At 41.4% G+C, this 27,072-nt stretch overlaps 1 protein-coding gene across 4 annotated transcripts in view; it reads right to left on the bottom strand.

Annotated features, from left to right (window-relative positions):
* The window catches only part of LOC144691205 (tyrosine-protein kinase STYK1), a 72,002-nt gene that overhangs the window by 42,578 nt on the left and 2,352 nt on the right, over positions 1-27,072 (bottom strand). For 3 of the 4 annotated variants that reach the window (XM_078559263.1, XM_078559265.1, XM_078559264.1), the window contains exons 2-4: positions 3,567-3,643; positions 1,874-2,014; positions 226-459 (exon numbers count right to left, since the gene is read on the bottom strand). In XM_078559263.1, the coding sequence (XP_078415389.1) occupies positions 226-459; positions 1,874-2,014; positions 3,567-3,606 (415 nt within the window). In that variant the 5' untranslated portion in view covers positions 3,607-3,643. The remainder of the gene's footprint in view (positions 1-225; positions 460-1,873; positions 2,015-3,566; positions 3,644-27,072) is intronic. The other variant, XM_078559266.1, reaches the window with a different exon arrangement.

The following is a 27,072-nucleotide window of genomic DNA, read 5'->3' as shown; positions in this document are numbered from 1 at the left end:
GTTAAGAATGTCATGTTCTATGAAGATCGCATTGGTCATATGCTCTAATTTGACAAAATTAAGAAAGTATATAAAATGAGTATCTCTGTACCATCCAAAATAGAGTGTTAAGGCCTTAGTTTTCAGAATACCATTTATCCCACTGTTAAAGGCTGTACAAAGTAGAGTTGAGCCATTCAAAAAAAAGGTAGGATTGGAAAGCAGGAAGAAATATTCCTCACTTACCATGGAGAGATTTAAATACGGCTTTCACTTCTCCAGACCCATCCGTAGTAAGGATATTGGCCTTATATATTGGTCCATAGCTTCCACTCTGCATGTACTCCAAATTCCCAGTTAGGTTTTCTGCTGGGATTTCCCATCGTTTTAGAGAAGGATCCTTGGCTGCCAGAATCCATTCTGTTGCATTTGTCATTAATTCATATTCATTCTCCAACCGCTTCACAGGCTCATGTTTGTCTACACAAAGATTCAGGTTCAAAAACTACAATTACTCAAAAAAAAGTTAAAAAGGCTGCAATCATACAAGTACAAATATAAAAGAAATGCATAAGATGCAGACTTTGGATAGTGTAAATTATAAAATGATGCCTGGTATGGAATTATTATCGCAAGGGTTCAGAATATTTCAGAATCCAAAATCCCAAAACTTAAGGAGCCAATGAACATGATTTCAATGTAATTACATTGAGAAAGCACAAACAGCAATTGATTGAGCTGGTTATAATCCCAATGGAGGGTAGCACAAAAAAACATTAACAAGCAGTTTCCATCAATGGGTTTTGGAAGCAGAGAGGATTGTAAACATTTGAAATTGGTTTTATCTTCCCCAAACAGCATGTTTAGCATGTGACTATGAGGCTCAAACTGCTTTTATTCCCCTGAGCATCAATGCTAAACTTGCTATATTAATGCAAGGTGCAGTTGATTTATAAGCTACCTTTTAGACATTATCATGGGGACAGCCCGTGCATGTTCACTGATAACATTCTGCTCTGCCTCAACCTTCTGCATCAGCTTCATGGCCCACATTATTGCTTCCAGCTGCCTTTCAAACAGTTAAAGTAAAGAGAAATGAAAGGATGACTGAATTGCTGTTTAAAAGAATCAGCGCAGGCCTGCTGGGCTGAATAGTCACCTTCTGTACTACATTATTCTATGATAAGGATGGAGAAGCAGTTTGTTCCTTCACACAGTTGCTTCTGGTGCCAACTTGAAGATTCTTCACATTCTAAGATTCTAAAATCATACAACTTTCCTTCAGGAATTCGTTTCCTCTGTTCCTATCATGCCCAAACTGTGATTACTCCCAATAACTCTCCTGAAAAATCCGCTACCTTAAACATTCACTCCCTCCACCACTGATGCACAGTAGCAGCTGTGTGTACCAGCTACAAGATGCACTGCAGGAACTCACCAAGCCTCCTTTGACAGCACCTTCCAAACTCGCAACCACTACCATCTAGAAGGACAAGGGCAGCAGATACATGGGAACACCACCACCTGCAAGTTCTCCTCCAAGCCACTCACCATCCTGACTTGGAACCATATCACCATTCCTTCACTGTCACTTGATCAAAATCCTTGAACTCCCTTACAGCACCGTGCGTGTACCTATACCACATGGACTGCAGCGGTTCAAGGCGGCAGTTCACCATCACTTTCTCCAGAGCAATTAGGGATGGGCAACAAATGCTGGCCTGGCCAGCGACGCCCACATCTTGTGAAAAAATAAATAAAATGGGAAGTACTGCATGTTCAGTAATTGCAGATTAGCCCATAGACCTGCAGGATTGAAGAGGAGAAGGTAACTACAAAGCTCCAACATTTGCTAATGCCCCACTATAATCTCAGGTAATAGAAGATCACCCACCTTGCAGTATTATGACTGGAGCACGCTCCCTCTCTTGTTTCATCTTACAAGTCTTCCATAAGACTATAATGATCAGAACCACTGATGAGAAGCCAAGGATCACTGGGATGATGATAACCCCATTGTTCACACCATTTACATCTGTGAGGGGAGGAAGAGACAGGTATCTGTTGTGTGACAAAACCTCAAACACACAACCCCAGAAATTTCCATTAATGTAATCTTCAGTGGCATTGATGTCCATGAATTAGAATGGTTCAGTACAACATGGTTAGCTGTAATGAGGAACGCTCCCTCTACTCTCTCCTATGAAGGGCAGTGTGACCACTTGACACACTTTCCATGGTGTACCTTCTTTGAGTGGAATTGTCAATTCACTGCCGAGATGAGGCAGTTCAACAATCTAGGGCCAGTCATATCCTACAGAGACATCATAAAATCATAATACCAAAATACTGCATATGCTGGAAATCTGAAATAAAAACAAAAAAATGCTAGAAATACTCAGCAGCATCTGTGGAGAGAAAGAGAGTTAACATTTCAGGTCCTGAATGGGATCTGGTGAAAGGTCATTAACCTTGTGTTTATGAGAGACTTGATGAGATCAGCCCAAACTATAAAATAGTCTGCTCTTTCCCAAATATTAACAAGGGGTTAAATTGAAATTAGGACTCAAACAGCTAGACCCAAGCATGCAGTTGTTACACCACTATAACCTACATTTTTTTTTTTAAAAAGTGCTTAAAAATTGTTCTGCTGCTGGAAGATGAGAAGCATTAAAATCACAAACTGCATAATATAGAAAATAGAGAAAGGAAGAGTTGCATTTATAGAGTGCCTTTCAGGACCATAGGATGTTCTAAAGTGCTTTACAGCCAATGATGAACTTCATTGTAGTCACTGTTGTTGGAAATGTGACAGACGATTGACACACATATGGGGAGATGGGGTGTAGTGGTAATATCACTGGACTAGTAATCCAGAGGCCAGGTTAGTGCTCTGGGGACATGGGTTTAAATCCCACTGCAGGGGCTAGTAGATTTTAAATTCAATTAATTAAAAAAATCGAATTGAAAATGAGTCTCAGTAATAGAGACCATGAAATTATCACCAGTTCTCTAATGCCCTTTGGGGAAGGAAATCTGTCATCCATCCTTACCTGGTCTGGTCTACACATGATTCCAGATCCACGGGGTATTGTGGTTGACTCTTAGTTGCCCTCTGAAATGGCCTAGCAAGCCACTCAGTTCAAGGCATTTAAGGATGGGGAACAAGTGCTGGCCTTGCCAGCAACACCCACATCCTATGAAGGAATAAAAACATTTAAAATCTCACAAACAACAATGAGATAATGACCAAATGCCAAATAATTGTTTCTAGTGCTGTTGGTTGAGAGGTAAGTTTTGGCAGACATTTGGAAGAACACCCGGCTCTTCTTCAAAATATTGTCACATAATGTTTTAAGAACAGAAGGGGACTCAGTTTAGCAACTCAACTTAAAGACAGCACTTCCAACAGTGCAGCACCCCTCTCAGTACTGCACCGGAATGTCAGCCTATATTTTGTGCTCAAGTGTCTGGAATGGCATCTTTCTGGCATCTACAATCTTCCGACTCAGACGAGAATGCCCCCACCGGCCATGCAATTCACCAAAAAAATTAAAATTAAACAAAAGAGGTAAATAGAGACTTACTACATCGGTTTGAGGTGCTGAAATTGCACTGGAGGCTCATTAGAATTGAACAGATGGTGACAGCCAGCAGACAGAATCTGGAAAACATGCAAGCATCAGCAAGTAAGAGAAAGAGGAGGTCAATAATACGTCAGGTATCTTCGAATTAAGCAGGTGCATTTTTGAAAACCGCAGTTAGAAGAGGGAGAGCTCTTCCTAACTGCAGCATCCCCCGATCCCTGCCCCACTAATAACATCCTGACCAATCCCAGCTCATCACCTGTTATAATTCGCGCTCAGTCACTGAGTAAAGGAGGAATCTGGAGCCAGTCTTTCCTTAGCGTAGGTTTATTCACAAAACTCAGGGAACACAGGCACAGGCGCCCTCTTCCATGCCCCCACCCCACACAGGTGAAAATCAGTTCTTACATAAACTTAAGGATAATGCCTTAACTTCTCCCCCAATTAGTAACAGCCGCTCTCAACTAGAGCATGCATTTCATTGTGATGGGACTGCAACATTAATGCACCGACAAGCTGACAGTACAAAAGCCAGATAAGCCTGGGAGCCAAGAGAAGATTTATCGATCTCCAAGATTGATTGTGATGAGACTGCCAGCAGACAGGGGCCAAACATTAGGTGCTACAATTTCTGGGACTTCTTCTCTGGTCTATTCTGGCTCTCAATATCCCTCTTCCAGAGCAGCTGGATTCTATTCTGACAGCTAGCTCCTCAACTGTGTCAAAAAGCACAACCCCATCCCAATATTTTGGGAGAGGTCAACAGCTAGCCAAAGCATCAGGCAGAATTTTTGCCTCATTGCAGTTCAACCCTCATTATGAAATTTTTATTCAAATTTATATTTTGCAAACTTTCATCATATTCTTTAAACTCTCCGCTCTCAAAATCCTCTTTCCTGCAGTTAAAGAAAAGACTTCTGTGCATTTCTCTTCAGAAGTTATACCTTCATGTACTTTAATGTTGGGTAGTACATGTCTAAATCCCGAGTGACTAGGGAGGTACCACAGGATTGGATAGTGGCAAATGTGACACCCTTATTCAAAAAAGGGCGCAAGGACAATTCTAGTAACTACAGGCCAAGCAGTTTAATACCAATGGTGGGTAAGGTTTTATAAAGAATAATCAGGGAAAATAAAAATCAACAGGCATTTGGGAGAGTTTGAGTTAATTAAGGAGAGCCAGAATGGATTTGTAAAAGGCAGATCAAGCTTGACTAATCTAATGGAATTTTTTGATGGGGTAACAGTGAAGGTAGATGAAGGGAAAGAAATGGATGTTGTCTGCATGGATGTTAAGAAAACATTTGGCAAAGTACCACTTAAAAGGCTGGTTCACAAAATTGAATCTTATGGAATAGGAGGAAAAATATTAGATAAAAATTGGCAGACATAAAATACCGTGTCATGGTAAATGGCTGTTTTTTCAGACTGAAGGATGGTGGACCGTGGTGTTCCCCAAGGGTCAGTGCTTGAGCCATTTACTGACTTGGATATTGGGACAAAGAGTAAATTTTCAAAATTTGCTGATGAAATGAAACTTGGAGGTTTGACAAAAAAGTGAGGATGATAGTAATCGACTGCAACAGGGCATGGATAGACCAGCAGAATGGGCAGACAAGTAACAGATAGAATTTAATACAGAAAAGTGTGAGATGATGCATTTTGGCAGAAGGGATAGGGAGAGATAATTAAGACTTAATGGCACAATTCTAAAGAGCGTTCAGGAACCTGGGCTGCATGTGCACAGATCTCTGAAGGTGGCAGGACATATTGAGAGAGGGATTAGCAAAGCATACAGTATCTTGAGCTCCATAAATAGGAGGTATTGAGTACAAAATCAGGGAAGTTATGCTGAACCTTTGTAAAGCTCTGGTTAAGCCCCTGTCAGAATACTGCATCCAGTTTTGCTCACACTTTAGGAAGGATGTGAGGGTCATTGAGAGGGTGCAGAGGAGATTTACCAGAATGGTTTCAGGGATGAGGGGAATTTAACTACAAGGTTAGGGTGGAGAAACTGGGGTTAATCTCCTTGAGGCAAAGGAGATTGAGGGGAGATTTCATAGGGGTGTACAAGATTGTGAAAGTTTGGAGAAGGTAGACATGGCAAAACTGTTCCCATTAATTGATCGTACAAGGACTAGGGGATACAGATTTAAAGTTTTGGGCAAGAGATGTGGGGGATGTGTGTAAGAACCTCTTTATGCAACAAGTGGTGATGACCTGGAATCCGCTGCCCATAAGGGTGGTGGAACTGGAGACAATTAATGATTTCAAAAGGAAATTGAATGGGGGCTTAAAGGTGTTATGGCACAGCTGATATTAAATGTCGAGCTGCCCAAATCCCAAAAGGAAACTTGTAACAGCTGTCAAAATGGGTTTTTGCAATTTGTATAGTATGAGGAGAGGTTCTGAAATCAGGGAATTATGTATCTGACTACTTGTGATGATTTTATAGTAAAATAAACATTTATTTTAAAAAATTAAAGCAAAAAAAACAATTACACTTAAACACAAGAATGGCTTTGCCCAGTAAACAGTACTTTAAAATAGTTCTACGAGATCTTAACTACCCTCAGAGCTAACCTTCCCCTTTCTGGTCAGCAACTATCCTTATAGATTTTAAAATCTATAAAATTCCGGTAATTTCACCACACAGTGCCTTTTTCCTTGGGGTGTCCTCTGAAGCTGATGGCAACTGGTTCTCAACTGGTCTGGCCTTGTTCACACGGTCTTCTGGGAGTTCTGACCAGCTATCCTGCTGTCTTCTGGGAGATCTAAACAGCTACCCCTTCACATTGGCTTCAATATTTCCTTCCCTTTGATCTCTCTATTGTCTCAACCAGTCTCTTCAGAAATGCTTTCTTCCCAGCCTTGATTTGACTCTTCTTTACTTTAGCTCTTAGGTATTTTAAAAAAGTAAACTTAACCTATCTTTACCGTATTTACTTACACCTTTTTACAATCTGCATATATCCCCCTTTGAGCTAAAACAACTTAATTCATATCTACTCATGTTATTGCTTTATGTAAAACTCTGATTGAAGTTCCCCTTGGTTAATTAACATATCAAAATCACTTCTTACTGTTGGCTTTAGACTCTTGCAGTCACTCTGGCTCTTACTGCAAATACCATATTTACACCCCCAACAGCCTGTCTTCCAGTGCATAAGAAATATGACAGTTATTAACAGAAGAAAAATATTACCATTTCTTATTTTCTTGACAGCTACCCCCTTTTTTAGAAAATGAACATTCATCATTCAAAAAGATGCTTTCATTTTCTCAACCTCTTTCCTATTAATTATTACTTATCTCTATACACTATACTATAATGTTATAAAATGCATGCAATAACATGATAATATACCCAAGGTTTCAGTAAAAATAGAGTCCATTTCAGTCATTTTTTCCCCAGGTTTCACAAGTCCAATCTTCCTTACACCTTAAACCCTTGATAATGCATCAGCAATTAGGTTTTCCCATCCAGCCACGTTTTTAATTTGCAAGTGAAATGGTTGTAATAATAGACTCCATCTAAACAGTCTAGCATTCTGGTTTCAAACTTTTCTAAAAATCTTAACAGGTTATGGTCAGTGTAAACAATTGCTTCTGATGAATTGCTCGCAACATAAATTTCAAAATGTTGCAATGCCAGTACCAAACTCAGTATTTCCTTTTCAACGGTGGAGTATTCTTTTCTAAGAATATTTAACTTCTTTGAAAAATATCCCACAGGCTTTTCAAACCAGTGCTGTTGTGAACACAGTTTTCAGATTCTTGAATGTATTTTGGGACTCTGATGTCTAATGAACTTCTTGTTCTGTTTTTTTTAAAAAGTTCAGTTAATGGAGCAACCATGCTGCTAAAGTTTGGCACGAGCTTCCTGTAAAATCATTCATGCCCAGAAATCATAAAAATTCCCTTTTCGTTGAAGGCACTGGGAACTCATCAATTGCCTTTATTTTTACATCTCATGGGCCATCTTACCATGTCCAACAGGATGGCCTAAATATTTGGCCTGTGCTTTCGCAAATTCACTCTTAGCTAAGTTCACCACCAAATTAGCTTCTTGTAGATGACTGAATGGTTCTCCCAGATGCTGTAAGTGCTCCTCCCATTTTTGACTGAATACCAGTGAATCATCAATGTACACAACACAGTGACTCATTCCATCAATAACCTTATTTGTTAGTCTCTGGAAGGTTGCTGGTGCCTTTTTCATACCAAACAGCATGACTTTGAAATGACAGGGCCATCTGATGTTACAAAAGCTGAAACCTCTTTCGCCCTTTCCGATAGGTACTTGCCAATATCCTTTCAGCAAGTCAAACTTTGTAGTGAACTTTGATTGTCCCGCTTTCTCCATGCAGTTTCCAAACATGGAATAGGATATGAACCCACTTTCGTCACTGCATTCGCTTTTCAATAATCCACATAGTCTTTATGTTCCATCCGGCTTCGGTACCATCACAACAGGTGAACTCCAATTGCTGCAACTCAACTTAATAATGTCATCCTTCAGCATAAATTCAATTTACTTTTGCACTTGTAATAATTTTAACTGGATTCAACCAATACGGATATTGCTTGATTGGAACAGAATTCCCCACATCTACATCATGTTTTTCCCAATTTACCTCCACATAGTTTTATGTGACTGCAATAGCTCTCTCAAGTCACTTTGATTCTTAGCTGGAAGGTAGCTCAGTATTTCACTCAAATTTTTAAGCGCTTCCTCATTGTCCAATTGAATTTGAGGAAAGTCAATTTCCATCCCTACTTCCTTTTCTTGATTCATCACTACTAATACTTCTTTTTGGTTATCCTCCCTATCGAAGTGTATTATATTTATATGACATACCCTCTAGGTTTTTCTTCTATCTGGATTTATTACTAAATAATCAACTTAATTTCTTTACAATTTCGTAAGGCCCACTAAACCTGGCTTTTAACAGTTCGCCTGATGCTGGCAACAAAACTAACACTTTTTCCCCAGCTACAAAGCTACAAGTCTTTGCCTTCCTATCTGCTTCTGTCTTCATCACCTGCTGTGATATTTTTAAATGCTCTTTAGCTAACTCACATGCTCTGTTCAATCTTTCCCTGAATTTTGATACATGATCCAAGAGTGTGGTTTCTGAATTCTTACTCACAAACATCTCCTGAATTAATTTGAATGGTTCTCTCACTTTATGACAATACACTAATTCAAAAGGACTAAACTTTGTTGAGTCATTAGGTGCATCTCTATTAGCGAATCATAGGAGCTGAATTCCTCTATCCTAGTTTTGTGGGTAATCCTGACTATATGCCCTCATCATAGTCTTTAGAATTTGATGCCATCGCTCTCATGCCACTTGTGATTCAGGATGATAAGCTGACGATTTAAACTGCTTTATCCCCAGTTCATGACTTCCCTAAGCAACTGTGACATGAAATTTGAACCATGATCTGATTGTATTTATTTTGGAAAAGAATTTGGTCAATTCTTCTATGATTTTTTGCTGTGATATTTCTCAATGGTATCGCTTTTAGGAATCTAGTGGATATATCCATGATTGTCAGCAAGGTACTGATTTCCAGTTTTGTCTTAGGGAGGGGTCCTACACAATCAATTAGGACCCTAGTAAAAGGTTCCTCAAATGCTGGAATAGGAATTAAAGGTGTAGGTTTTATTATGGCTTGAGGTTTTCTTATCACCTGACATGTGTGACATGTTCAACAGAACCTGACTGCTTCTTAATGCAGTCCAGGCCAGTAAAACTGTTTTGGTATTTTGGCCTGGGTTTTCTTTATTCCTAAATGCCCCCCTACTGGAACTTCATGAGCTACTCTCAGAATTTCCTTCCTGAATCCAGAAGGTATTACTACCTGATACACTTCTACTCACTTCTCATCTGTAAGAGTATGAAAAGGTCTCCACTTCTTCATTAATACATTATCCTTAAGATAATATTCTGGAATACACTTTCCCTTTGTGTCTGAATAAGCTGTTTGGTATAACTGCTTTATTTTTGGATCTTTTTGCTGTAACTCTATCATTTTCCTTGAGCTAAACACTGTAGCTTCATTCTCCTCCATTCTCTCTTCCTGAACAATCTTATCAAAGATAGTATAAGCTAATTGCACTTCAGTTTCTTTGTCCTGTCTTCTGGACTCCTCCTCCTTTCTCAACTTATGAGAGTGTGATCGTGACACCACACTGTCCAGAAACAAACCAAGATATTCTTCCTGCAACACTTCTTTTTTGCAGGCTGTTCAACTACAGTTGGCATCACCAACATCTGTGACCCAGCTACATCATTTCCTAAGATAAATTGAACCCCTGAAACAGGCAATTTTTCCTCTACTCCTAGAACCACCTCACCTGTTTTCTACTTACTCTTTAAATTTACCTTCCACAATGGAACAGGTTTAGCATCTCCAGGAATCCCACTTATCATCACCTTTTCCTGTAACACTCCCTCTGGATAACAAATATCACTATCCCTTAACATTAAGGATCGACTAGCCCCTGTGTCTCTTAAAATCTTATCTTTACCAACTCCTCCTTGTATACATGAAAAGACTTTTCCCTCACAGATGAAATCTTTAAACATGTTTGCAAGCTGCCTTTCAATGCCTTTGAATAGGCTGTGAACCCATTTTCACACTTTTGGCTAATACTTGTGCTTGCTTTTCTGCTTGAACAAATCCTGTCAGTTTGTCCTGTTCTAAAGCCTCTGACGTTACAACCCCTTTCATAGTCCCTACTAATCCTAAATGTTTCGCATGTAACCCCAACACATTGTAATAAGATTGGCCATACAAAGTCAATGAAACTTAAGTTTTCTTACATCTCGTCCACTCTCAGCACCCTCCTTCCTAGTCTGAGGTGAAATCTCCTTAGAATCTCCCGCTGTTCCTTCTCTTCCTCTCACTTTCCCATTTTCTATCCTTTTCAGATTTGAAAAGGTGTCAAAAAAAAAGTTTTGATTTATGACCCAGCTCATAATCATCTGCTATCTCTGCTGCCTGCCTAGCAGTTTTAACCCTTTGTTCCTCCACATGGGTTCTTACTACTGAAAGAAGTGAATCATTAAATTCTTCCAAAAGAATTACTTCCCTAAGAGCATCATAGGTTCCTTCTATTTTTAATGCCCTTATCCACCTGTCAAAATTACTTTGTTTGACTCTTTCAAACTCAATACAAGTCTGTCCAGGCTGCTTTCTCACATTTCAAAATTTCTGTCTGTATGCCTTTGGAACCAATTCATAGGCACTCAGAATAACCTTCACTGCATCATATTCCCCAGATATTTCTTCTGACAGCGATGCAAATACCTCATTAGTTCTACCTACCAACCTAGACTGTAACTGCAATGTCCAAATTTCTTTTGGCCATTTCATCTGTTTACCTCTCTTCTCAAATGAGATAAAGAATATTTCAACATCTCTTTCCTCAAACTTTTGAAGAGCTTGTACAAATTTAAATATCTCTCCACTTGTACAAAAGTGGCCATTTTATCCTCAGAACCTCCCTCAGCCTCAGATTTATTTTTTAACTTCCAGCTTTCTGACCTGATATTCTTGTTCTCTATCTCTTTCCTCCATTGCCAATTTCTCCAGTTCCAATTCCCTTTCCCATTTTCTTTCTCTCTCCTGCCTTTCTGAGTGTTCCCTTTGGAATGCCCTTCATCGTTCTTTTTCTTTTGCTTCCAATTCAGGTTTCTTCAGTTCCTTTGCTTGTTCAAGTTCAAGCTTCTTCATTTCTAACTGAAGTCTCACTACCTCCAGCTGTGACTCACTAGTTTCAGGTATCCCTTCCAATTTCAAACACTGTGCTATTATTTCAATTATGTCTCATTTCCTTACCCTTGTAGGTAAACCTAATTGTAACGTATCTGCTAATCTTGTTAACTTAGCTTTAGTTATCTTTTGTAAACCATCCAAGGTTATATATAACTTCTACTCCCAGATAAGTATTAGTAACTGCCAAAGCCATTTTGCAGTCTCCCACTTTAAAATCTCACAATACCACTTCTGGTTCATTATACTCCTCACCCTTGTTGTCTTTAAATTCACCAATTCCAAGCCAATCAAGGAATTATTCTTTTAATATCCCACAAAGAGTCCCCAATTTTGTTATGCCATGGCTGATGGTAAATGCCAAGCTGCCCAAATCCCAAAGGGAAGCTTGAAACAGCTGCCAAAATAGTTTTGGCAATTTGTGTAGTAGGTTCTGAAATCAGGGAATTATGTATCTGACTACTTGTGATGATTTTATGGTAAAATAAACATTTATTTTAAAAAATTAAAGCAAAAAAAAAAACAATTACCCTTAAACACAAGAATGGCTTCACACAGTAAACAGTACTTTAAAACAGTTCCACAAAATCTTGACTACCCTCAGAGCTAACCTTCCCCTTTTCTGGTCAGCAACTATTCTTATAGATTTTAAAATCTATAAAATTCGAATAATTTTAACTACACGGTGCCTTTTCCTTGGGGTGTCCTCTGAGGCTGATGGCAACTGGCTCTCCCAATCGGCCTTGTTAATATTGTCTTCTGGGAGTTCTGACCAGCTATCCTGCTGTCTTCTGGGAGATCTAAACAGCTACCCCTCACATAGGCTTCAATATTTCCTTAAATGCATTCCTTCCCTTTTATCTTTCTATTGTCTCAACCAGACTCTTCAGAAATGCTTTCTTCCCAGCCTTGATTTGACTCTTCTTTACTTTAGTTCTTAGGTTTTTTAAAAAAGTAAACGTAACCTATCTTTACTTACACCTTTTTACAAGTTGCATATGTCCCCTTTGAGCTAAAACAACTCAATTCAAATCTACTCCTGTTATTGCTTTATGTAAAACTCTGATTGAAGTTCCTCTTGGTTCATTAACATATCAACACCACTTCTTACTGTTGGCTTTAGACTCTTGTAGCCACTCTGGCTCTTACTCCAATTACCTTATTTACATCCCCAACAGCCTGTCTTCCAGTACGTAAGAAATATGACAGGGTTATTAACAGAAGAAAAATATTACCATTTTTTGATTTCTTGACAAAGGAAATAAACTTGCCGGGCTACAGGGATAGAGCGAATAAATGAGACTGACAGGATTGCTCCATTGGGAGACAGCATAGATTCAGTGGGCCAAATGGTCTCCTTCTTTGCCATAAATGACTAACTGGAGATCAGGATAAACCTCAACACCACACTAAAAATCCAACTTCAAGCAGCTCCGCAAGTTGTTAAGATATCTGAATGTTTAAAGAGAGTAAACCAGAGCCTCCAGGTTATCTGGTGAGACAGAGCAAGTGCTTCCAACTAAAACTAGGTAGAGATGCCAGTCATTATTAGGAACTCTGTGGCAAAATCCAGAAATCAAAGCAGTATACATCAATGGCAAATGGTGGCAGGGTTACCGGTGCCAACTTCACCCACAGCAACACAAAGCTGACAAAAGTTTGTCACAGCTAAGAGAGAAGCCAGCCATCCTTTACCTACCCTTCTCTCACCATCTGCCTTCCCCAAAACAACTGTTCACATTCCTTACCTCGCTTAGCCAAGTGCTGCAATTGCTTTCTGTCTGTACCCAAGAGGCACCTCGTAGCCTTTTACTCCCTCAGTCTTCCTTAAACTATACTTTCAAACACATCCTGGTATATTCAGTCCTTTCCTCCATCACCTGTATACAACATGAATAAGAATTCATCATTTAAAAAGTTGCTAGTCTACAGCGATGCCAAAGAAACCTAACACAACCAGCAAATGTGGCTAAATTTGTTCAGCACCTCGTTATTCAGTGAACTCTCCTGGTTCAGGTTCCTGTGTAAAGTTTCCTCTTCCCTAACTAAGCCTGATTTCATTGGCAGAACCAAGATAAACATTAGACATTTGTCTACTCTTCATTATTAGTAAAGCGATGGAAGGGATCATCAACCATGTCATCAAAAGGCACTTGTTTAGCAATAACCTGCTCACTGATGTCCAGTTTGGGTTCCGCCAGGGTCACTCAGCTACTGATCTCATTACAGCCTTGGTTCAAACAGGGACAATAGAGCTGAACTCCAGAGATGAGGTGAGAGTGACTGCTCTTGACATCAAGGCAGCATTTGACCGAGTGTGGCATCAAGGAGCCCTAGCAAGACTGAAGTCAATGGGAATCAAGGGGAAAATTCTCCACTGGTTGGAGTTATTCCTAGCACAAAGGAAGATAGTTTTGGAGGTCAATCATCTCAGTTCTAGGACATCACTGCAGGAGTGCCTCAGGGTAGCATCCCAGGCCCAACCACCTTCAGCTGCTTCATCAATGACCCTCCTTCCATCATAAGGTCAGAAGTGGGGATGTTCGCTGATGATTGCACAATATTCAGCACCATTCATGACTCCTCAGATACTGAAGCAGCCCATGTCCAAATGCAGCAAGATCTGGACGATATCCAGGCTTGGGCTGACCAGTGACAAGTAACATTCGTGCCACACAAGTGCCAGGCAATGACCATCTCCAACAAGAGAGAATCTAACCTTCTTCCCTTGACGTTCAATGGCATTACCATCATTGAATCCGCCATTATCAACATCCTGGGGGGCTACCATTGACCAGAAATGGTACCGGGCTAGCCATATAAATGCTGTGGCTACAAGAGCAGGTCAAAGGCTAGGAATCCTGTGGCAAATAACACACCTCAACTCCCCAAAGCCTGCCCATCAACGGCAAGGCACAAGTCAGGAGTGTGATGGCATACCCTCCACTTGCCTGGATGAGTGCAGCTCCATCAATACTCAAGGAGCTTGACACCATCCAAGAGAAAGCAGCCTGCTTGATTGGCACCCTATCCACAAACATTCATTCCCTCCACCACCGACGCAAGTGGCAGCAGTGTGTACCATCTACAAGATGCACTGCAGAAATTCACCAAGGCTTCTTAGACAGCACCTTCCACACCCACGACTGCTACCACATAGGAGGATAAGGGCAGCAGATCCATGGGAACATCACCACCTGGAAGTTCCCCTCCAAGCCACTCACCATCCTGACTTGGAAATATATCGCCGTTCCTTCACTGTCACTGGGTCAAAATCCTGGAACTCCCTAACAGCACTGTGGATGTACCTACACCACATGGACTGCAGCGGTTTAAGGAGGCAGCTCACCACCACCTTCTCAAGGGTAATTAGGGATGGACAATAAATGCTGACCCAGCCAGCGATGCCCACATCCCCTAAATAAATAAAAAAGTCTTATGCACACTCTTACCCTTAAATTCTGCTTAATGAACAATAAATCCAATCAAACGAACAGCAATACACTGCAGAGAGTATATTATACTTTAAATACAATCAAGTCTCACAATGACTTGAAATGTTATCAGTGCTGCAGCTCCTATTCTCAGTGGACATCCGATGGTGTTGCTATTCTGGAGAGTAAATACAAACTGTAACAAACCACCCTATTAAGGCATTGTGTGGCAAATGACTCAGTAAACGCCGTGTACATGGCATATAACATTCTCTCACTGAATCAGCTCAACTCTACCTGTGGCTCCAATTTCAAACAGTATAGTGTGATTAAAAAGTTGAATATTTGAAACAAAGCCTATAAGAAGTATATGGGGATTAAACAGCCAACCCCTCTAAAATAGATGTGGGGTGCGCAAGTATACAACTGATACAGATGCAATGCAGGCAGCAGGCTAATCTGATGCATCCTGCTCTTTTAAATGATTGCTGTATGCAGCCAGAGTTACGAACGCTGTATGTAGGCTCCCTGCTGATGCAGCCAGATATCATGAGAAACTAGTATTACTTAAAAGGCAGCCTGAACATTTCAAGGTGAAGTGTGGCTGCAGGAAGTGGTAGGAGCTTTTTGAAAAGTGAACCCAGGTATTCAACCCTTCCCTTCTCGCCAAGAATAGACACAGGTAATGTAGCAAATGCAATATACCTGCAGTTTCAAAAAACCTTTGATTAGGTACCACTTAGTGGACCCGAGACTATGTCAGGACGTGTGCAGCACAGAGACATGTAGTAGGATGACAGCAAACTGCCAACAAAACAGAAGACAGGTTAGGGATTAAAGATGATTCTTCAGGTTCGCAAAAGTTGAGAAGCAGTATTCCACAAGGATCACTGCTGGGACCACTTGTTCATTATTTATACAAATGGATTTAGACTTTGGAATTGGAAGTGCAATTTCAAACATTGCAGATGACTCCAACTTGGGAGCTGCTAAGGTAAACTGTGACAAGATGCCACTGAGAGTACTTTTAAACCCCAAGAATGGGCAGGTTGGGTAAGGACGAGATGCAAAATTTTGTAAATATCAAGTCCAATCTTAGTTAACCCACTTTGTTATTTTACAATCACCAGAGGAAATAATCTTTCCACACTCATTTCAAACCTCCGCATAGTTTTAAAAACCTACGTCAAAATTTCTTATTAGCCTCGTTTTGTTCGAATGAAAATCCTGAAGTTTTTTCTCATCTCTTAGCCATCCTGGTCCTGATGAATCTACACCGTACTCTCTCTCTCTGCTATTAATTTCTGTTTCATACGGAGTTGTCCAAAATTGCACACAGTATATTCTATATGAGTGGGTGGTATGGCGGTGGCCAACAGACCAACATGGTACAAACTCAGGCTTGCCCTGTCCTTTTGACATAAATTGAACCATACACATTTCAGGTGGGGCAAAACCATTCTTATGGTTTGAACGAATGTGGAAGAAATAACAATTGTAATGTTGTTATATTTTTATAAATTGATGCTTTATGCCTATTGGTTATTGGTTGCCCTTTTCAAAAGCAGACATTGTGCACCAGGTACATGGGGATAGGGCAAAGAATACTGTAAAAAAGTGGGCAAATTTGTACAGCCCATGATCACATTAAGAAAACACGTCCCGTTGAGTGAGGCATCGATACGGAACTGTTTGATAAAGGAAACCCCTCCCCTTTATAAGCAACTAAAACAAAAAGCTTCAGGAAAAGGAAACAAAAAGTCTTTGTTTTTCTTTGACAAATAAACCTTTGGGTCACAGATTTTATACAAAAGGTGTTTAAACAATGAAAATGCACCTGTAATGGCAGCTTAAAATATCTGTAAATGATCAACTACAGCATCTGATATTTATAATAATCATTTCATTGGTTACCTTGGTATATCAGACTTGCTTAAGTCATCATTTAATTTTGTAAAATTAAATGAAGATTGCAGAGGTCTCTGGTGCATTGCTTTATGCAATAGGTACAAGGGGCACCTTTGGAATACTATGAACTATGTGAACATCTCAAAACTCAATAGCTCCTACAGTAGATCATTTTTGTTCAAAGACTGTGACAAGATAGAGTGTTTTTTTTTATTGTGAGTTCTCATTTTGTTCCTCTTAGCTTAAAAATATAGGTTCTTGTATGAGAGTGATGTCTTTCGAAATGGTTTCTGAAGCTGCACACCGAGGGATTGTGTCACCTCCTGACTTTACTTGAAGTATATCAGAATGAAGTCTGCAAAGTTAAGATTGTTGATTAACAAAAGAAGTATGTGATAGAAAAGGAGTCACCATGCATCATTATTGATCTAGGGAGGTCTTGTGGCACATTGGTAGTGCCCCTGCCTCTGGTTCAAGTCCCACTCCAGGACTTGATGACCAAGGAAGATGCATTCAATATGCAGCCAAACAGGTTGAGTATCAACCTGTAAATCTTTCCAACACATGCCAATGGACTGGACTAGCCATATAAATACTGTGGCTAAAACAGGTCAGAGGGTAGGGAATCATGCGACGAGTAACTCACCTCCTGACTCCCCAAAGCCTGTCCACCATCTACAAGGCACAAGTCAGGAGTGTGATGGAATACTCCCCACTTGCCTGGATGAGTGCAGCTCCCACAACACTCAAGAAGCTGGACACCGTCCAGGACAAAGCAGCCCACTTGATTGGCACCACATCCACAAACATACACTCCCTCCACCACTGATGCACAGTAGTAGCAGCAGTGTGTACCACCTACAAGATGCACTGCAGGAATTCACCAAGGCTCCTTAGACAGCACCTTCCAAACCCATGGCCACTACCATCTAGAAAGACAAGGGCAGCAAATAGATGGGAACACCATACCTGTATTTCTCCTCCAAGTAACTCACCATCCTGACTTGGAAATATATCACCCTTCCATCACTGTCGCTGGGTCAAAATCCTGGAACTCCCTTCCTAACAGCACTATGGGTGTACCTACACCACATGGACTGCAGCAGTTCAAGGTGGCAGCTCACCACCAGCTTCTCAAGGACAACTAGGGATGGGCAATAAATGCTGGCCCAGCCAGCGACACCCACATCCCTTGAATTAATAATTTATTTGTTTTTTTTAAATACAGCATGATGAACCAGGAGATGTTACATATGTCACCTTCTCCAGCCTGGAAGGATCTTGACACAATGAAATTCAGGGCTATGGTCATCTTTACAGCCACTGGCAGTGCTCTCCTTGCCCTGCAGGTCTGGCTGCAAGCACTGACCAAGTTCTGTAAGCACCTCCTCCATAAAATGCGCATATTGTTCCTGGCTTCAGTTAAGGTTAACAGAAGTGGTCCTGGCAGACTTAAGATGGAGAATGCCTCCTGTTGAGAGCCCTCCTTCCTGTTCTCATCCTCCTTCTGTATGCAATTTTGGTCTACATACTTAAGGAAGGATATACCTGCCTTGGAGACAGTACAGGGGAGATTCACCAGATTGGTTCCTGGGATGAGGGGGCTGTCAGAGGCTGAGTAAATTGGGCCTTTGCTCTCTGGAGTTTAGAAGAATGAGAGGTTATCTCATTGAAACAAGATTATGAACGGGGGTGACAGAGTAGACAATGAGATGTTGTTCCCTCTGACTAGGGAATCTAGAACATAGAGGCAGGGGCTCAACATAAAGGGTCCATCATTTAGAATGGAGGTGGGGAGTAATTTATTCACTCAGAAAGTTGTGCATCTTTGGAATTATCTACCCTAGGGGATTGTGGATGCTCCATTGTTGAATATATTCAAGGCTGAGATAGGCAGATTTTTGGTCTCTGAGGGAATTGAGGAGTATGGAGAGTGAGCAGAAAAGTGGAGTTGAGGTAAAAGATTGGCCATGTTCATATTGGATGGTGGAGCAGGCTCAAGGGGTCAAATGGTCTACTTCTGCTCCTATTTCTTGTATTCTAATGTTCTTATGAGCAGCTTTTCCTCTGCTTTGCTGCCTATGTTCCATCTCTATATCATGCTGGAGCCAAAGGGAATTGCAACTATAGCCCCATGTCTGGGATCAAGTAGTATGCCCAGAGCCCCTGCCACCCCATCCAAGGCCTTCTCCAAATGCAGCACTGCTCCCTGCAGAATTCTGAAACTTAAAACAACACATCAAAACATCCAGCACTTCCACTAACTCAAACAGATCCAGTAGAAAGTCATCAGCAACTAACCTGCAAGCTGGTGGGTGGCTCCTTCATGTTGCTGAGCACATGATCAGCTGTGCAAGCTCAACAGAGGGTATTAGCTAGAGTGGCGAGGTCAGAAAAGGCAGTACTTACAACAAATCAGCATTGCACACTGACTGACATCGCATTTTGCCTACACTGCACATGTCTGTTGCACGCTCATAATTCCTATGCTAATGCCCTCACTGGATGACATTGGGCGTGCGCTGAAAGGGTTCTTTATTCTTTCATGGGGTGTGGGCATTGCCAGCATTTGTAGCCCATCCTTATTGCCCTTGAACTTTTTAGCTTGCTAGGCCATTTCAGAGGGCAGTTAAGAGTCAACCACTTTGCTGTGGGTCTGGAGTCACATGTAGGCCAGACCAGGTAAGGGCTGCAGATTTCCTTCCCTAAAGGACATTATTGAACCAGGTGTTTTTTTTTTTTACAACAATCGATGATAGTCTCAGTCACCATTACTGAGACTACCTTTCAATTCCAGATTTATTAATTGAAGTTAAATTTCACCAGTGATGGCATTCAAACCCATCCACCCCCCCCGCAACCCCCGGGGAATTAGCTTGGGTCTCTGGATTACTAGTCCAGTGACATCACCACTACGCCACCATCTTCCCCCATATGGGTCTGACGCAAATGTCATTTTGAATCTAAAACAGCACCCATAGTGCCGAATTAATGGACGCTATGAAATCAGACAAGTGGTAATGATGGTATTGTCAATAATTACTTTGCATCAGTATTTACAATAGAGGCCAGAATGTCAGACATCCCAAAGTAACTAACATTGAGTCAGGGACAAGGGTTCGCCAAAATTAACATAAGCAAAATAATAGCAATGAAGAAAATAATGATGCTAAAGAGTGACAAATCCTTAGGACAAGATGGTGTCTATCCAAAGGTTTTAAAGGGAGTAGGTGAAAACATTGTAGATGCCCCAAGATTTACCTTATAAAAAATTATCCTGTTTCGGGAACTATTCCATTAAATTGGAAAATTGTGCATGTCACTTTGCTATTTAAGAAATACGAGAGGGAGGAATGAGGGGATTATAGATCAGGTCAAATTATTGATCAAAATCCTGGAACTCCCTTCCTAACAGTGGGTGTACCTACACCACAGGGGCAGCAGCGGTTCAAGAAGTCAGCTCACCACCACCTTCTCAAGGGCGATTAGGGATGGGCAATAAATGCTGGCCCAGCCAGTGAAGCCTACATCCCGTAAATGAATTTTTAAAAAAGTAGCCTAACATCTGTTGTTGGGAAATTACTAGAATCTACAATTAGGGAAAAGATTGCTGAACACCTTGAAAATTCAGCTGATCAGAGAGAGCCACCATGGATTTGGAAAGGGGAGATCAAGCCTGACGAATCTGACTGTATTTTTTGAAGATGTGACTAAAGTGAAGAACAGGGGACTGTCTATGGATGCTGCTTATGTAGACTTTCAGAAGGCATTTCTTTTATAATGCCCCTCATTAAAGACTGTTGGCTAAAGTTGAAGCCCATGGAATTGAAGGCAAATTAGGGACAATGGGCAGATACTTTAATTGACAGGATAAGTCTAGTTGTGTCCTGCAAGGATCTGTATTGGGGCCTCAAAATTTATTAACGACCTAGACAATGGGAAAGAAAGCCACATGCCTAAGTCTGCCAATGACAAAAAGAAAGAACACAGAGTAAGCAATGTAGATGGAAGCATAAAACTACAAAGAGATATCAACAGATTAAGTGAAGGAGCGAAACTCTGGTAAATGGATTTCAATGTAGGAAAATACAAGGTTGTCTACTTTATACCTAAAAAGAATAGAAGAGGGTACTTTCTAAATGTTGGAAAGCAAGAAACAGTAAATGTAATAATCATTTCCACTCACATCTTCATTTAAGAACTAAACCAACAATCACTATCTACAAAAATAGCATCTTAAGCATGACTAATTGAAACATTAATTAGCGTCAAACAACACAACATATTGAGCAAGAATATGTAGTCATGTGAAAAGGTGTTACCAGGTTGGCTGAACATTTCAATCCTCCCGTTGATTCATCCCTGATAAGCCAGAACTGTACACTGCAAGTAAATAAATAATGACACTGCCAGAGACTTTAAAAATCTGGCCCAGGTAATGTAATCAAGTATTTTACTAATTGTAACAACAGAAACAGCTTTAATCTGTCCGGGGAAATGACTGCCTCCTGTGTTTGAAACCCAAATACACATTATTGTCATTTGCCAAGTGATAAATGTCTAACACAATTTTGCCAACTATAAAAATACTTTTTTAAAAATTCTATTAAAGTCCAATTCTCCATTGTTTTCCCTTTTCTTCATTGCAACTCCTTCTTTGTTTTTAATTTTAAATTTTACTTTGCTTCCCACCAAATCTAACAGTTCATTTCTCAAAAGAAAAACACCACCTACTTATCCCCTTTTATCCCTGTATTGGAAGCGAGGGACAGTGGCCACAGCAACGTGACAGCAGGTGTCAACAATGCAAACAGCAACTCACAACACCAGCTGATAACCACCCCACTTGTGGCAGAAGCTGCCTCTACCTCTTATGAAACAAAAACAGAATTACCTGGAAAAACTCAGCAGGTCTGGCAGCATCGGTGGAGAAGAAAACAGTTGACGTTTCGAGTCCTCACAACCCTTCGGCAGAACTGAAGTATAGTTAGGAGAGAGGTGAAATATAAGCTGGTCTAAGGTGGGGGGCGGGGGGAGAGAGAAGTTGAGGGTGGGGTGGTTGTAGGGATAACCAAGCAGTGATAGGAGCAGATAATCAAAAGATGTCACAGACAAAAGGATCAAAGAGGTTTTGAAGGTGGTGATATTGTCTAAGAAAAGTGCTAATTAAGAATGGAAGACAGGACACTCAAGGTACAGCTCTAGTGGGGGTGGGGTGGAAAGACTAACAAAGTTTTAGTTTTAGATTTAAAAATAATGGAAATAGGTGGGAAAAGAAGAATCTATATAAATTATTGGAAAAAAAAAAGGGAGGGGGGAGAAACGGGGTGGGGATGGCGGGAGGGGGAGTTTAAGATCTAAAGTTGTTGAATTCAATATTCAGCCCGGAAGGCTGTAAAGTGCCTAGTCGGAAGATGAGGTGCTGTTCCTCCAGTTTGCGTTGGGCTTCACTGGAACAATACAGCAAGCCAAGGACAGACATGTGGGCAAGAGAACAGGGTAGAGTGTTAAAATGGCAAGCGACAGGGAGGTTTGGGTCTTTCTTGAATTGGGCACTTCAGCCAGCAGCTAAAGTGCACCTTATGCAGGGATGAGAGTGGTTTGAAATTCTTTTGTGACAAGAAATATGTACACATTATAGTGCAAAGCAGCAAAGTCACTGCAGGGTGAAGGGCCAGAAAATTATAGCGCTTTTTATGATCTGTAGTGAAATGCAAATGCTTCTAGGTCACTTCAAATATGTGGAATTATTAGGCTTCATGTGGATTTAGTTTCCCCTTTGTTTACCTTCTATTACTGTCAAGACAGTGGATCAAAGCATTTGTCAAATGCATTTTCAAATCACCAAAGTGGTCTCAGCATTTCAGCATTCAATGCAGTTAGCACATGTAATACAGGATGAAGTCTATACTAACATAAAGTGACATTGCTGGGTTATGTACAGTTATCCCTTGTTTAGAATTCCTAGCGTATTCATAAAAAGTGGGCATGTTGAACAAAAATCACTTTTGCATAAAAAAGACATGTAATAAGGATGTATTTTATTCCTGACCTGTAATTTTTACATTAAAAACCTATTGGCTGCCTTGAATCTAACTGGCCCAAGAATCCCCTTAGTAACTTACTAACTCTTAGTAAATTGCCTCTTGCTCACCACTTCCCATCTCCAACTCATCGCTTCCCACTTGCCACCTCTTCTGCTCGCCGCCTCCCTCCCCATCCTCCCACTCACTGACCTTCTTGCTAGCCACTTCCCTCCGACCCTCCCACTCACTGCCTCTCCCACTCGCTAACCTTCCCTCTTGTGAGCCCTCACTGTCCATTTAGCAACGGGTCAAGAGAAGGGGGGGAAGAAGTGGGGCAGGAAGCGGCAAGCAGGGGGGAAGCAGCGAGCAGGAGGGTCAGCGGCGAAGCTGTAGTTTGGTTTTTTTTATAAAAGACTGAGCATACTCAGTAACCGCGCTAAAATGAAAACATGCTTTAAATGCAGGGTGCCTGTGTATGCGAAGTGAAGCAAAGGACTAAAGAGAAGGGTGGGGTGGTAGGTCAGAAAAGTATTTCAAAAGGGCAGAATTCCATAATCAAAAAGTCAGAATTCCAGCAAAAGGCTGGAAAGGAAATTTCTCATCCCTACATATGAAACTATCCCATTGCCAATGGATTTGCTACATGTCCATCGTCTCATGGAAATGGAATGATGATGACGAAGGGGAGGTGGGGGAATGTTAAACTGAAAATTGGACTCATCATGATTAAGGAGGCATTCCACAGGAATTTTGTTGGCACAAATCAAAAGGCAGAAACGTGATGAAAGTCATGGGTTGAATCTCAATTGAAACCAGGACAATTTCAGAGGCATTTCAAAACAACAATTACGCTGGCTCCCAATAAATCCCACACAATAGATGTGGGCAGGTAAATGCATTCATAGAACACCAAGGAGGGGCTAAATTAGGTAATCCTGAAAACATGCACAGGGAAAACGGTCTGCGATTAACCTGCCCCACAATCAGTTTCACAAACGATGAGAATATCTGCATAACGAATCCCCCTTCTCACATCCCACAATCTCTTCTGATTTAGGAGCTGCAGATGGTGTAAGCTCACACCTCTTACTTTCTCCTCTCCCCTCACCACAATCCAATCCTTGTACCTGTTTCCTTTCAGAAATCCAAGAGCTGCGGCCTGCCCAGGGAAGAATGCAGGAAGAGCAAGATGACCTTGAAGATAAACAAACATTGTCATAGTCCCAGCCACCAGCTCAGATATGGACACTGCAGATAATTCTGAGGATAGAATGGATGTGGAATCTGCACGTGGTGAGTTGCTGGGAACAGGGAAGAGGATAGCACAGGTTCTAGCTCATTGGAGGGTGAGGTCACACACTCAGATGATGGCTTTGATGGAGTGTGCTACAGAAGGCTCATGGTTACATGCAATCAAATACTTGGTGCACAGGAAAGCCTGCCAGAAAGCAAGCAGTCAAAGCCAAAGAACATGGAGGTGGCTCACCCAATTCGTGACAGGGCTTTATGCAGAGATTGGAGCCCATCCTTTCCAACATGGAACAGATGACCAATGTCTCAGCATCCATTGCAGCATAAGCTGCATTATCCAAAGTCTTGGTGCTGCAGTAGAAGCTCAGACCACCATCATGGCTCTGAATACCAGTTTGCAAAGGGGCTTCCAGGCCATCACAATACTCCTGCAATCTGTCCGTCTACAGATCTGCTCTGGAAAGACTCTCCACAGATATAGCATCCTGCTGAGGGCTCTTCTGCTCCTCCTCCCTCTTCCAGCAGATGGTCCTGCTCTGCTGGCATCTCTTCATTCTCCCAGTTATCGTCAATGCCAAGAGGAAGCCCGACTAGGTCACCAATGTCTGAAAGAAACTGATTTGTGCACAAGCCTTTAAGTCACCCTAAAAGTAACTTAGCACCAGCCAGACCACTCCCTGTGCATTAATGAAACTTTAACCAACTACAGAAAACACCCAAAACTAGCAGAATTGCAACAACAGTGAGGAGAAATAAACCAGCAGCTGGACTCTAAGTAGTTAATGATTCCTTTAAATAGCACTGGTTCTTCAGGCTGCTAAAGTTCATATTCCACTGTGTGAGGTTAAGCAAGGGCATTGACTGCAGCGTCGAGCTCCAGAATGGCAAAGCTGACATCAAATCAATATTGCACACTGATTGACCTCAGGATTTCCCTGCTCAGCATGCTGCTGATGGACATTAGGTTGTACAAACTAAACCCCATTACCAATCTAGCATCTGGTACACTCCTTGTGGAAGTGTGGCTAGGTGTCCTGAACACCATTCAGGATACTCAAGGATCATAGTGTTACTGAGTCCAAGTTCACCCAACAATGCCTTCTAATGCCACAGTATGGTCTACACTCCATCATTCTGTCAAACATCTGTTACTTGAGACACTGGAATTGTGGAAATCAGGTACAAAACACTCAATTGTCCTTTTTTCCCTTTTTCTTGACTCCTCAAAGCCTGTACACCATCTACAAGGCACAAGTCAGGAATGTGATGGAATACTCTCCACTTGCCTGGATGAGTGCAGCTCCCACAACTCAAGAAGCTTGACATCTTCCAGGACAAAGCAGCCCAATTGACTGGCACCCCATCCACCAGCTTAAACATTCACTCCATGCACCAACAAGCCACAGTGGCAGCTGTGTACCACCTACAAGCTGCACTGCAGCAACTTACCAAGGCTCCTTAGACAGCACCTTCCAAACCTACAACTGTTACCATCTAGAAGGACAAGGGCAAAAGATGCATGGGAACACCATCACCTGGAAGTTCCCCTCCAAGCCACTCACCATCCTGACTTGGAAATGTATCGCCGTTCCTTCACTGTCGCTGGGTCAAAATCCTGGATCTCCCTCCCTAACAGCACTGTGGGTGTACCGACACCACATGGACTGCAGTGGTTCAAGAAGTGATCCAATTAAGGATGGACAATAAATGATGGCCTAGCCAGTGACACCCACATCCCGTGAAAGAATTTTTAAAATGGCCTTTATGAGCAACCATTTTTTCATTTGCCAACAACACTTGCGGAATAGAAGTAAATCCCAACAGTAACACAGCACTGTACCAATTCCATATGAGATCATGTCAATGCAAAGCAGGTTCAGGTACATACCCACATAGATCTGCTTGTATAAATGAATGGGTATGTAGCAACTCTAATAGCTGAGCAGCAAAATTATGTGTTGGAGACATCCTCTAGTAATAAAAAAGTAATGAGGTGTTCAGCAAAAATATGAAAAATACTTGCAAAGTTATCAAAAGCTGAGATTAAGAGATTTTATAAATATATTGGAAGCCACAGTGATTAGGGGCAACATGAGCCAATTAAAGATGCAGGCTAGAACCTAATGAACAATAAGGAAAGGGCAGATTTATTTGATGAGTAATTAGGCCTATTTACAAGGAGATGGGGAGGGAGTGGGGGAGCAGGGGTACCTGGGCATCCCGAGGAGGCAGAGATCCTAATGAATTTAAAAGCAGGGCCTCATTATATAATCATTTTGTTCCCCTTCTGGCATCCAGCCAAATTGACAGACTAGCTGTCAGGCAAAAAGGCTGGCAGCAGAACACTCCAATCAGGGTTCCTCAGAAACTAGCCCAGTCAACAGGGGAAGGTTGGTCACTGGTGATGGGGGAGACAACCACAGCAGTGAGGAGAGACCATAATCAGCAAAGCGTTTGTTGGAGGGGTCGGGGTCAGGGGGAATAAGGGTGGGGGTGCACTCCTCCTTCTCATGATCCGAAAGGAGTGCTCAGCACTTACCTTCAGCAGCCAGCTGCTCCCCCATCCTTTTAGCTGCTGGTTTCTGAGCCCTGAGAAATCCGGCCTATGTGGCAGGTTGCGGTGGCATTTCATGAATTTTAAGGACCCCAACCCTCTCCGCCCATTGTGGGGTTGGGTGAGGGAGCTGGGGGATTGTCTAATATTGACCCCTTTGAATCCATTTTCACAGTAAAGGAAGAGAACAAATACCGGTGGTACCAGGGAACCTAGGAATAAATAAAAAGGAACATAATGGACTTTTAACATTAATTCAAAAAAGTAATGAAGTAAATAATAGGACTTAAGCTGGACGAATCCTGGAGATAAGATGGTAATTGGCTGGAAATCAGGAGACAGTGGTGTAGTGGTAATGTCACTGGAATAGTCATCCAGAGGCTCAGGCTAATGCTCTGGGGACACAGGTTCAAATCCCACCACGGCAGCTGGTGGAATTTAAATTTAATTAATAAAATCTGTTATTAAAAGCTAGTCTCAGTAATAGTGACCATAAAACCATTGTCAATTGTCGTAAAAACCCATCTGGTTCACTAGTGCCCTTT

This window comes from Cetorhinus maximus, chromosome 15, assembly GCF_964194155.1.
Source record: "Cetorhinus maximus chromosome 15, sCetMax3.hap1.1, whole genome shotgun sequence".
Classification (NCBI taxonomy): Eukaryota; Metazoa; Chordata; class Chondrichthyes; order Lamniformes; family Cetorhinidae; genus Cetorhinus; species Cetorhinus maximus.
The sequence above is the reverse complement of the archived record's forward strand: the minus strand, read 5'-3'. Positions and strand labels throughout refer to the sequence as shown.